This window comes from Phyllobates terribilis, unplaced genomic scaffold, assembly GCF_046119375.1.
Source record: "Phyllobates terribilis strain yellow unplaced genomic scaffold, ASM4611937v1 Scaffold_12__6_contigs__length_324123572, whole genome shotgun sequence".
Taxonomy (NCBI): domain Eukaryota; kingdom Metazoa; phylum Chordata; class Amphibia; order Anura; family Dendrobatidae; genus Phyllobates; species Phyllobates terribilis.
The window spans coordinates 201,977,381-201,990,402 of NW_027362772.1; the positions used below are offsets into that span (position 1 = coordinate 201,977,381).

A 13,022-nucleotide genomic window follows, 5' to 3' on the forward strand; every position below is an offset into this window, starting at 1 on the left:
TTATTGGATAGTCTCGGTCTTTTAGCTCCTCACCTTCTACACCTATCTGTACTGCACAGGGTATTTGTGACCGACTGATTCAGGGATCCCCCACTAGGACAGACAGCTTGAAGCTTCTTGTTCGACAGCTACATCTTCGGGATGTGGTTCTGCAAGATTCAGGTTGGTTATCTTAATTTTTATTCATAGATGTGCAGATTTAAGGCTGTTTTATCACTCCTTATTGATCAGAGCTTATTGGACTCTAGAGCAAAATGGGGCCCCTAGTGTCCCTCTGTTATCTTCAGGAATATGGAGGTTACTGCCTCTAGGGGAAATATCTCTGTATATACGGTACCTGACAGCCTGTCCAGTAGCTCATGAAGGTAGTGCTGCGTACAAGGATTTATAGATTTTTTTTTTATTATTTATTTATTTATTTTTTTAGTTAATTGTGGTCGCAATTTCTTCTTTTCGTGTTTCTTTATTTTTTGTGGCTTGTTTCTCAGATATTGAGCTGATATGTGAAGCTGAACTGGATTGTCCTTGTCAGATAAAAAAAACCCGTTGTGGCAGGATGCATAAAAATGGCGAGACCTGGAACATCTCATGGAGTGAGGAGATGATATTGTGAGCAGGTGTAAGGGGTAACTGGGGATAGCTTGCTATAAAGGGCTATTATCTGCTGGAATGATTTTTGGGGTGTTTTTGGTTGGATTTTGATCGTCTGTCTCTGTTTTTACATACAGCGAACTCGCTCCTCAGAGCAAGGAACTGTCTTTGAAAGTGTGGCAGATAGTAGGACATGCAGACAGTAAGTGACTTTTGCAACCTTTCTCCATTTAGATTGAAATATTTGCTGCTGACTTATAAAAGTATTCCTTTATGTCCCGTAGATCTTCTCCTGGGACACACCTCAGTGGCTCTGAGGTCACCAGAAAAAGACCTGTGTGGGAAGCGTCTGTACCCTCTGACTTTATGCACGACGTTGCCTAAAGTGACAGCCCCTTTAATATCTGTGGAGGTGGGTTATAATTAAAAATCACAAGTCGTTCTGTTGCAATGTTGGATAATGACACACTGGTAATAAAAATGCAATGCAGATCTGACAGCTTGGCTCCCTGCCAGTCACAAAGAAGTCTTTGACCTGGATGATGATGTGTTGTAATAGGCACCTAGCTCCGTCCATGTACAGCATGGGATGATGTGCTTTGCCATCTGCACTGGCTGATGGGTGACCTTCTGCTACAATTGCCAGAATTGGAGAGAATGCGGATATTTGCATTTTTTACTGCTCAGATTCTGTGGTCAAGAACAACTGCAGCATCTAAGTGGGTAAATGGGCTGATCACTGGGGGGGGTCCAACTGCTTTGAATCCCCAGATCGGTGCTCTGCAACCCTGTGCATGAGGTTGTTCTAAATGGATAGGCAATAAGTTCTATTTTTGGAAATAACCCTTTAAAATGCAGGCAGTTTATATCACACAGTGGATTCAATTAAAAAAGAAAAAATTGCTGTTCACACGCTCAAGCAGGTAAAATATGTTGCAAAACACCGTAATGGAAAAAGCAAAATGTCATGAAGGCAAAAAAAACCCCGCAAAGTGTTTTTTTTTTTACATTTTTTCTTTGTTAGAATGAGATGGGACTAATTCCGATGACTCTTTTTTTGCATCTACATGAATATGAATGTATGTTGGCTTTGTAGTAACCTATCGCTTGTGGTTTCCATCCATTCATAGTTTCATATACCAGATGGGAATTTACCACGTGCTACTTTGGGGACTCCACCTCAAAGACTTAACATTACTCCTACCAAGAAAGTGGAAATGGATCGTACAGTGATGCCAGACGGTACTATTGTAACTACCGTGACAACAATTCAGTCAAGGCCAAAACTTGATGGTAAAATAGGTAATTATTTTTTTACACTTTACAGTTTCTAATCACTAGTAGTCTAATATTCTGGGAGGGGGCATATAGGGGCAGAGCCCTCATTGCATCGTTCGTAGGATTGACCAGCCTAGGGAATCTTAGAATTGATATAAAAAAATCAATACCTGTGTTTTGTTTTTTTTTCTAACATCGCCTTTTATGGGCAGGGCAAACAACAATCAAAGCTTTTTGTTACTGAGCAACTCCTAGGGGTTAAAGGGTTAAGACTAGTGATGAGCGAACGTGCTTGCCACCACTCGGTACTCGCCCGAGCGGCACGGTGCTCGACAAGCTCTGCACATATTTCCGGGTTGCTCGGGCGGTAGCTTGGGTCCCCGCCCTGCATGTTTGGCACTCTTTAGAGAGCCAATGAACATGCGGGGATTGCTTGCTACGCACTGTAATGCCGTAGCCATGTTTGTTGTGGCATTTCAGTGATTGGCTGGCCGCATAGCGTCAGCAGGTCTATATAAGACCAGGCGCCGCCATGCTCGTCAGTGTACCCTGGAAACAGAGTAGCGAGAGGTGCTGCTATGTGAGGGAGAAATTTGCTTGTTTTAGTTAGTGTAGGTATTCCACAACATATTTATATATCCATCTGAGCGAACAGTCCTTCTGAGGACTAATCCAGCTGCATTTATTCAGTGGTGATAGCAGGCAGGGTTTGTGGAAGTCTATAAAGCACAAGAAGGGTCCATTGCATGTTCTGTCTGCTGCTTCTGCTGTTACAGATATTTGTAGACCTAGCCCCAGATATCAGGGACCAGGGCTAATTTTTTTTTATCTTAATCCTGATTATTTGCTTAAAAAGCAATCCAGAGTACACATTTATTCTGCTCCATTTGCTTGTTAGCACTGCAGAATACAGCCAGTTATTTTCCGTATTAGTGATAAAAATCCATAAATTTGTAGTGAATGTTGAAAATATTTGCCTTCCTTTTACAGTTTGTTGCAGTGTCAGTAAAGCTATTCACATGTGGCCGTTGTGAAGAATAGTAAACTACAGGGCCGCTATTTAAAACCGTGGGTGTCCGTCAGACTTATCACATATAACTGCGTTACAAATCTAGTCATTTGTAGTGAATGTGAAAAATATTGTCCTCCATTTAGACTTTGTAGCTGTTTGTCAGTGTACACCATTTTACTCCTCCATATGCTTGTTGGCAGAATACAGCCATTTGTTTTTTATTTTATTCACATTACTGTATTGTGGAAGCAGAGACACTTTTTTTCAATGATCAGACATGATCCCATATGACTGCCATAATCCAGCAATTTTTGTGAGCGTGTCAAATATACTCCGTTTTAAAGTATTGCAAAAAAAAAAAATACAAAAAACCAAGGTAAAATGGAAATTCCAGGGTAATGACTTGTATATAAGGCCAAAGAAATACTAAAAACAAAAGTTATGGACTGTGGAAGACATTTATGCGACCTGAATGAACATGAACAGAACAACACATCTGGAGCTGATTATACTACCTAGCAGCACCTGTCCCAATTGTAAATGCATCTAACAGCGTTATTGTTGGGGAATAGAATAGACTTTACATTTTTTTGGGCAGTCCCAGCAGCACGCAGTGCAAGGTAATAATACCTGGTTGGATCAGTGTAATACGCTATCCATACTGCGATACCTCACCCGTAAAATAATTTCAGATAAGACGGTTAATATTCTAGAATACAGAATCTACTTGAATTGTCCTTCCTATTATTGAGTGTCTCCTATACTGTTATTGCATGCACAGCAATTTCAAGGGCTGCCAAATATTAGGACGCACTCAATACACATTTGAAAAGACGTAAAAAAAAATAAAATAAAAACAGTCGGATTTTTAGTATAAAAACCAGGCTCGCCAATGTAACCTCAATGTAATAATCACATTGTTCAGCTCCTGCACCTCCTCCTCTTCAGCCTCCATCTCTGAAATGACCACATCAGTCACAAGCTGGAAGCACTGCCTTGGCCAAGCGGCAACAGGCTGTACTGAAGCTCATATGCTTAATTCTTAGGTGACAAACCGCCCACTGCTGCAGAATTGTTGAAAGCTGTAACACAGCAGGCAGATCTGTGGCTCACCGCTGAACATACAGACAGGCATGGTCAGGTGTGACAATGGGCGGAACCTGGTGGTGGAAAAATGACAGCCGGAGAAGATACGGTTTCCCTGTATGCCAGTCCTTTCATCCGACCTAAAGAATATGGCCACAGTGAAATAAAACGATCTCCGCAAAGCAGCCCTGGCTAAGAAAAGTCTGTGTGGAGGTTCGCGGACACTCTAGGGCCGCTCTTTTACTGTGGATTGGACGTGCTTATGCACGTTATTTTTTAAAATGCATTGCAGATCAGGCCATTGTCCATCTCTATATTCATGAGAATCAAGGAACAAAGAAAGATCTTTGTGTTGAAGCACCACCGAGAAGTGTGAGCTGATGTTTGACGGGCTGCTATTGCTTATGCAACAAGCTGCATTAGAGGACTTCTTGATGTCTGAGTAGATACGGTTCCCTCTATGCCAGTCCTTTCACCGAGCTAAAGAATATGGCTGTGGTGAAATACAAGAAGCTGTGTCAGACTGAAGAACATTGGGCCCACCTTTCTCCCCCGCTCAAAAGCCCCATAGCTGCTGAAAGGTCTGCATTATAACTCCAGTCAGGACCCACCGGAGGATTCTCTGGCGGACCCGTCCAACCCTGCCGAGAAGCAGCCCCGGCTAAGAAAAGTCTGTGGGAAGGTTCTTGGACACTCTGTGACTGCTTTTTTTTTTTACAGAGGGGGAAACCCATACAAAATCCTTGCAGATGTTGTCCTTGGTGGGATTTGAACCCAGGACCCCAGCACTGCAAGGCTTCAGTTCTAACCACTGAGCCACTGTGCTGCCCTCTCTGCTCTCCCTCTGATATCTAACATGCTGGAGAAACTTGCACCTACTGCCACTCAGTATCTTCAGCTCCTTAGTGAGAAACTAATGTATTTGGGCAGCCACTCAGTCTACCAAATAAAATTCCGGAGAAGGAAATTGTGGATGTCTTTGCTACTGGTACTGGGGGCAGTGCTAATACCATGGCGTCGTCTTAGTAAACTGGAAATATTCCAGGCTGGTAGGAGCCAAGCAGATTCCCACAGAAAAGTACCAGCAGCAAGCTAAGGAGATGGTGGCCTCTATAATCAACACAACCTACAAGGTTTGCACTATGAACTGTCCTGAAAGAAGCGAGGGCCCACCGGAGGAGTCTGCGGTTCTCTGGTGGGCCCGTCCAACCCTGCTGAGAAGCATCCCTGGCTAAGAAAAGTGTGTGGGAAGATTCCCAGACACTCTATGGCTGTTTGTTTTTTTTTTTTTTTTTTTTTTTTTTTTTTTTTTACTGTGGACTGGCTCCAGCAATCTATAAGATCCCTTCACTGGCTCCCCATTACCCAGAGACTCCAGTTCAAAACCCTAACCATGAGATGCAAAGTCATCCACAATCTGTCTCCTCAATTTCTGTGACCTCTTCTCCAGGTACAGTACATACCTGCACACAACCTCCGATCCTCACAAGATCTCCTTCTCTACTCCCCTCTTCTCTTCCCACAATCGCATACAGATGTCGGACATTCATGCCCACTCATCAGCTCTTATGTGCGGAGGCTGACCTGAATGCCAACGGACGTGTTGAAGCTGGTACTCAACTGCTGCTCAAAATCATTCAAAACATCTGCAACGTTGATTTCTTACACGTGGTCACATTGCACACCAGTCGGTGAGCTGGAAGCTGTAGCTGACTTTCTGAAATGGGCACACACGCGGCTTACTTTCACAAGCTGCTCTGGCTCATCCGAGTAGATTTTGAGAAACTGCTGAACCATGAAGTTGAGCACATGGGCCAGAAATGGTACATATGTGAGCTGTCCTAGCTTCAGAGCGAAGTTTAAGTACATAATCTGGAATATCTTCTGAAAAAAATAAATCAAGTGATGGAGATGGAGGCTGAAGAGGAGGAGGAGGTGGTGCAGGAGCTGTAGAATGTCGGGGCAACCCCGATTGACCCAGGACCCGTAATCCTGTGCGTCGGGAGGATATATTCTGTCCTAGGGTCCCACTGGGCCCCTGCTTCCACAATATTAACCCAGTGACATGTGTCCATGAGATGAACCGTCCCTGGCCACATTCTCTTGTCCACGTGTTCGTGGTTAGGCGGTCCTTCCCACTTAAAGGGGTTCACTATTTTAGACTACCCCCACCCCCTGGGGGGGCCCTTTGACTTTTTGTAAATACCTTCCGTTGCAGATAATTCCTGTGTGCGGTTCTATCACTGACTGCTCACAGGCATCACGTGACCCCCTTTTTTCTTCCTGGTTCCACAGTGGATGCCAGGCTGTGGGCGGGGTTACACACCCCCACCCCACCCCACCCAGCGTCACACCTGGCATTCACCGCACGCTCTGCCTCTCCCCGTTCATTGGGAAAGTGCGCGGTGGATGCTGGGTGTGACGCGGGGACCCTAGCGCTGAGTCACGCCTCACTTGTGACGTCAGCACGGGGTCACGTGATGCCTTTGAGCGGCCACCGATGGCACCGCTCACAGGCATTATCTGCAACAGAAGGTATTTACAAAAAGTCCTACATTGGGGGGGGGGGGGGGTAGTCTAAAGTAATGCACAACTTCTTTAAGTGCACTGGGGAGGGTACGGGTAATGTTCCGGGACCCGTGCTTGTGGAAGACTGAGACGATACCAGGAGGAATAGTGGCAGCTGGGGACAGTATCGACACCCGGCCGCCTTCACAAGCCTAAAAGACAGCATTTCAAGTGCAAGCAAACAGTCCAGAAACGTGGCAGTTTAGTATTGCGGCCTGTGGGTGGGTGGTTGGCTGCATACTTACACTTGCATTCTAAGGACTGGGGTAGGGACTACTTAACGCTGCGAAGGGACAAGGATGTGGACGGTGATGGTTGCAAGTCTGCAACGACAGATGCAGGGCGGGAGGCATCTTTGCATGCGCCATGGACAGGGGATTGGCGTGCACGCACAACAGCGGAAGAGGCAGTGGTGTCAACTGCAGACACTGTTTCTGGACCTTAACATTCGGCCCAGCTAGTCGGGTGCTTTGCTGTCATGTGCCTGAGCATGCTGGTGGTTGTCAGGCTGGTAGTTTTGGTGCTGATGCTGGCCTGGCAGATGTTGCAAATGGCCTTTTTGGGGTTATCTAAACAGTGTTTAAAAAAGAACCAGACTCGGGAAGACCTAACAGTTGTACTGGCAACTTCCGTCGTGTTGGTGTTCCGGGGAGCGGTTGCCCGCCTTGTCTGTGGCCACCACACTGCTTGTTCCCGCCTGTTGTGGTGCTATGCCTCCCTCCCCTCTGTGTGCTGCTGTCCTGTCTGCATGTCCCCCTTGCTAGTTTGGGTCAGTGACTTCATCTTCTTCCACTTCCCACTCTGGTCCTCCTGACTTTCTGTCCATTGTCTCATCATTATGCATCTCTTGCGACAGTAATTGCACATTCCCACAGTCACTTTTGGGTGACCATGGCTTCTCAGATTGCTTCATGCTATTAAATTTTTTTTTTTTTTTTTGGTTACCATGCTTGAAGCAGGCCGGGCGAGGGGCCCGAATCTATAAATGGAAAAGTGAACCGCTCCTGGGGTAACCCTGGACTCTAATCTCTCCTTCAAACCACATATCCAAACTCTTTCCACTTCGAGCAAGAGGCCATAATCTATAAATGGAAAGATGAATAAAACAGTTCTTCGGTGTGTCCAAGTGTGGGATCAGTTGTCCCGGGTCACTCGAAATGGTGGGAGGAAGGAGGATCAGGGTGAGGAAGATGCTGACTCAAAGTAAAAATCTCCTGCAACCTCCTGCTCTAGCCTCCCTTCTAACACATTCCTCCAATCTATCCTAAACTCTGTTGCCCTACTAATCCACCTGTCCCCTCAATATTCCCTGGCCTCTCCTCTGTCAATCCCTTCACTGGCTCCCCACTGTCCAGAGACTCCAGTTCAAAACCCTAACCTTATAACAAAGAAAATGACGGCACTTCCACTACAAGAAATAGGTGTGAACAGGTGCTTACTAAGAGCAGCTACCTCCATATATAGTGAACAAATAAAGTAGCATACTGTAACACGGAGTATGTAGATATGAAATATGAATAGCGCAACTGCTGAAGAAAATAGAAATAAATGAAACATTTTTTTTTTTTTAAATGTTAGCTTATGAAATATGAATAGCATTACTGCCGTCATTTTCTTTGTTACTAGATTTAAGCTTTGACTGAGCACTCCACCCCCATGCTGCAGGTGGTTTTAAATGCATCAGGATCTGACTTTCCCACACATAAGCAGACGGAGGTCTCTTAGAGAGGTATTCACATTGGTAGGTCCTGACATCGAGAAACGCCTTACCGCAGCTGTCAGGTACACATGAATTGGCCAATTTATGCGCTAAGATTTCTCATTTATTTTACAGCAGTAATGCATTTCATACTTCATATTTACATGCGCTAAAAATTTTTTCAAAAAAGGTTTCATTTATTTCTATTTTCTACAGCAGTTATGCTATTCATATTTCATATCTACATACTCAGTGTTAGTGTGCTACTTTATTTGTTCAAAACCCTAACCTTGGCATGCAAAGCCATCCACACCCTGTCTCCTCCATACATCTGTGAATTTCTCTACTCCCCTCTTCTTTTTCCACAATCGCATACAAGATTCCTTTTGTGCATCCTCCCTTCTCTGGAACGCTCTACCCCAACATTTCTGACTCTCGCATACTGTTAAAGCCTTTGTAGACTGTGAGCCCTGACGGGCAGTGTCCTCTCATCTCCTGTACCAGTCGCTGTCACATTTTTATTCAAGATTATTGTAATTGTTTTTGCGATTTACATTTGTATACCCCTTTTTCACATGTAAAGAGCCATGGAATAAGTGGCGCTAAAGTAATAAGTGATCCAGATTCATGGCTACGGAGACTGGACCATGTGGAAGGTGGCAAACTTACTGGAAACTTTATCTGCTATCCAACCAACAAACTTTTCACACTGCTCTGGCTTCAATAACCCCTTAGAAATTGGGACAGGAAGGTAGTTCGACATATGTGGATGTTTGTTGTGCTCCCACGGCCTCCGCCACTGCGTGCACCATCACCATTACGTCCAATTTCCCCGTCCCTTGCCACACACCTTGCCCATTTTAAATGGACTTTAATATTTGTCACTTTGCCAAAAATTTCTGTGAGTCAGTTGCTTCCAGGTGTCTTCCCCATGCTGTTCCCATTTTTTTTTTTTAGCACTGTATGCATGTGTCTGATGTCACACACCACATGGCCAGATAAGGTTGTAATATGTTAAAACTACATTTACCGATGAATGCATGTGTCACTGTTGAAAGCAATGCAAAAGTGCAAAAAGCATGAAAAATGCTACGTGTTAACATAGCCCAAGGTGTGGAGGAGCATTTTTGGTTATTTATTTTGCCTTATATACAAGTCAATACCCTGGAAAGGATGTTCCTTAACAAATTTCCCAGGAAAATCTGTTTTTGTATGTTTATTGTGAGTCTGTAAAAGTGGCGTAATACTCTGACAACATTGACAGCAGTGACCTGGGAGTCAGATGCTTCCAGGGGTGTTCCCCATGCTGTTCCCATGTCATTTGAGCCTTGTTCATATCGATTTGGGCAATTTTTAGGCCCTCTGCAGACCTCCGGGTGAAAGGCGCCAGAAATATGCTAGAGTTTCCCATAGACTTACATTGGGCTCGTTACTCGGACCGAACACTCTAGTATTCCAATTTGTTCAACTCGAGCAACGAGTACCCGGGCATTTTAGTGCTCACTCATTACTAGTTAAGACCACAAGTTTTAGTCCACATGCGCAAGATTTTATATTGCTTATTTGGTCCATCTGCACTTCATTTCCTATTTTAACATTGGAAATTACAGTTTAGCTACAATTTGTCATGTAGAACTGTCCTGCTTCACCTTTTATTTCCCTTTATTGACCAGAGTCTCCTGCCCGATCACCGTCTAAAGTAGAAGTGACTGAAAATAAACCCGTTTTATTCCCTCGAAGCTGCTCTCCTGGCTCTTCTCCCAGTGGCAGTGGTAAGATTCCATTCCATTTTTTGATTTGTGTTGTGAAGGTTTATCACAATATATTTCTTACACTAAAACCAATAGGAAAGAATGTTATAATTGCCAATTCTCTTGATTAAAGCATATACGTGTTAACATTGAAATTGCAACACATAGAAGGAAAATTGTGGCATTATAAAAATCACAGGATGGACAGGCATGTAAATGATACACAAACGGTGAAAAATAAACATTTTTCACAACATCTCTATTTAGCCAGTATCAAGTATGAGCACCTCATACTGGGTGAGCAGATCTAGCCTGGCTCTTTCCCAGTCTATTTGAGGCAATTAAAAAGATCTATGGTCCATCTATGATGGGGTTGCACGGCCCGAGGGCCACATACTTCCAGCAATTCCGTTCTATGTGGGCCTCAACCATCTGGTGACAGATGTGCTTCATGGTGTCTGGTAGCTCTTCACATGTATTTTGCATGTCAATGAGTGTGAGGTAGCACTACAGGGACAGGTATTTTGGCATATGGTAGAGTCCCACAGAAAGGACTTGAGGAGACGTGACCATTTGAGTGCTGCTATATTCATTGTGATTTATGGGAGAAGAGAAACACTTGACTGTTTCAGCATTTTGCATTACAGGGGCTATCCACAGGATAGGTGGCAAGTTAATGACTGGTGGGGGTCTGGCCACTGAGACTTGCATTGATGGGCAGAACGTGCCTGATGAGGCTCTTTTATCTCTGTTGCAAAATGGATCAGAGGGCCGGACGCTCGACCGTGGCTCCATTCATTCTCTATGGGGCTGCTGGAGAAAGCCGCACACAGTCCTCAGCAGACCTATTGGGAATGACTGGAGCAGCTGGCAACCATGCGCACTGGCATGCCTTCTAACAGGGATATAAGTTCACTATTACACCAATCATTATGGGTACCAACGCTCAAACCCCCCACAGTGAGCAAATTATCAGCTATCATGTAGATGAGTGCCAACTGGTTTTCACCAGACAACCCCTTAAACTAGAATGGAGAAAGCTGAGTGTGTGATCTTTTCCTTTCTAGATTGTGAGTTGGAGGAAGGGGACCATTATCCTGAGTGATGGGTGTCCTTAGCTAGGAGCAGCATCTAGGAGATGTATATGGCACATACTTTAAGTTTGCCCTCAGGAGGTGATCCTCACTAATACCAAAGTTTTATTGTGGCCCTTGGGGTTGGTTGTCTGACAATGCAGCCCTCAGATCAAAAAAGCTCGGGGACTTAGATATGAGGTCAGCTTTCCATGGTTGGATGACTTATTCGCTTTGTGGTCAAAAAATGTTGCGAAGTAGCTTCTGATTTATTTATTTTTTAAATTCTAAACGTGTATATCAATGGGGTAGTGTACGCATTAGTCGACGTGTGTGTGTATATATATATATATATATATATATATATATATATATATATATATATATATATATATATATATATATATATATATATATATATATATATATATATATATATATATATATATATATATATATATTTTTTATACGATTTGAGCATAATTTAATACTACCTGTGTACGACACCTTTTTTTTATATATTCTCTCCCCCCCCCCTACATGGCAGCACCACGGAGAGAGGGGATCCATCCTTCAAGGACAGGAAACCTACAGATAAAAAGGATGGCACCTCTCTCCCGCTTCAGATGGTTTCCTGTTCTTGACTGGGAGCCTACAGTACCTGAAGAAAGAAGATCGCAAGAGGATACGTCAGGATCCAGGCCCGGTCAGTCAGATTCGGGTAGCGAAGGGTCCCTGCCTCGGCTGATGCGGCGTCCTGAAGCGCCACCACTGGGGTAAGTGGGCCCTTAGGGTGAGCGGGGAGGTGCAGCAGCATCAAGGAGCCATACCAGAGCAGGGGCCCCTACTTTAGCTGGAGCGGTGATGTCTTTGTGAAGCACCGCTCTCATGGTGCTGACATGCCGCCGCCATCTTGTGGGTCACTGGTCTTCCGGGATCCACTGCGCAGGCTCGGGGATGCGCTGGGCCCGTCCTGATGTGAACTACACCAACAATGACCTATTGCGGTGCATGCGTGGGTTCCGGCGTTCCTCCACCCAAGGAGGAGCACATGACAGGATCTGCCAGAGTCAGATCTGAAGGAGGTGGGGTGGGGGTGGGGGGGGCGAGCCAGTAATTTAAAGAAGCACCAAAAAAACTTGGAAAGCGCTTCAGTCAGCGCTCTGGCGGCCACTTGCAGCAATGAGCGACCAGGAGTATTCAGAGGCACAGACTCCACAGCTGCCACAACTGAAGCAGCAGCGGCAGAAGCAACAGGTGAACCCTTCTCATCATCACAGTCGAAGCAGTGGACGTTCTGCCACGTCTTCCCAGTTCAGCAGGGATTCCAGCGTGGCGCAAACCTCCAGAGGAAATCCATCTACGAACATGGTTCCTCCTTCTAATCCGGTACCCCTTCTTCTCTTAGATTGGCAAGTGATCTCTGTGAAAGTTAACGTTGTAGTTGGGGTCCCCCCTCTTTTCTTCTCCCATGCAGGGGAAGAAAAGCGTGTGCAAGACCAAGCATAGGATCTCTGCACTTTGCACGGAAGAGCTTCCCACTACATGGGGGGGGGGGGAAGGCTCTGCAGCTCTTGCATAGAGCAAACCATTTGTGAGGAAACCCCAAAGTTTGCAACAGGGTTTAGGTCCATAATAAAAACAGGTAGAAAATACCTTTTAGATCCCTTCAGGGTAGAAAGTGAAAAATAGAAAAAGCCCCCCAAAAATCCCCTGAATCTGGGTCTAGTAGTCCAGAGGGGGATTCATGATCATCCGACTTATCCTCATATTCATCGTCATCATCCGGGGATAAAGGTGGAAGAAGCTGTTTTCCATTGGAAGAAACAGCCTCATTAAGGCCGATGGGTCCACTATGGGACTAATAGACCCTCGTCCAAAAAGATACGTTCAGGACATAATGTTTGACTGGAACAAAAAAAATGGATATCATTCCCTCTTAATGAAAAAATCCAAGCTCTGAT

At 44.8% G+C, this 13,022-nt stretch overlaps 1 protein-coding gene across 1 annotated transcript in view; it reads left to right on the top strand.

The window, feature by feature from the left end:
* The window catches only part of C2CD2L (C2CD2 like), a 50,798-nt gene that overhangs the window by 18,928 nt on the left and 18,848 nt on the right, over nucleotides 1–13,022 (top strand). Inside the window, exons 6-11 of the mRNA XM_073656610.1 lie at nucleotides 60–162; nucleotides 489–609; nucleotides 729–793; nucleotides 876–1,003; nucleotides 1,722–1,893; nucleotides 9,908–10,006. Of these exons, the coding sequence (XP_073512711.1) occupies nucleotides 60–162; nucleotides 489–609; nucleotides 729–793; nucleotides 876–1,003; nucleotides 1,722–1,893; nucleotides 9,908–10,006 (688 nt within the window). The remainder of the gene's footprint in view (nucleotides 1–59; nucleotides 163–488; nucleotides 610–728; nucleotides 794–875; nucleotides 1,004–1,721; nucleotides 1,894–9,907; nucleotides 10,007–13,022) is intronic.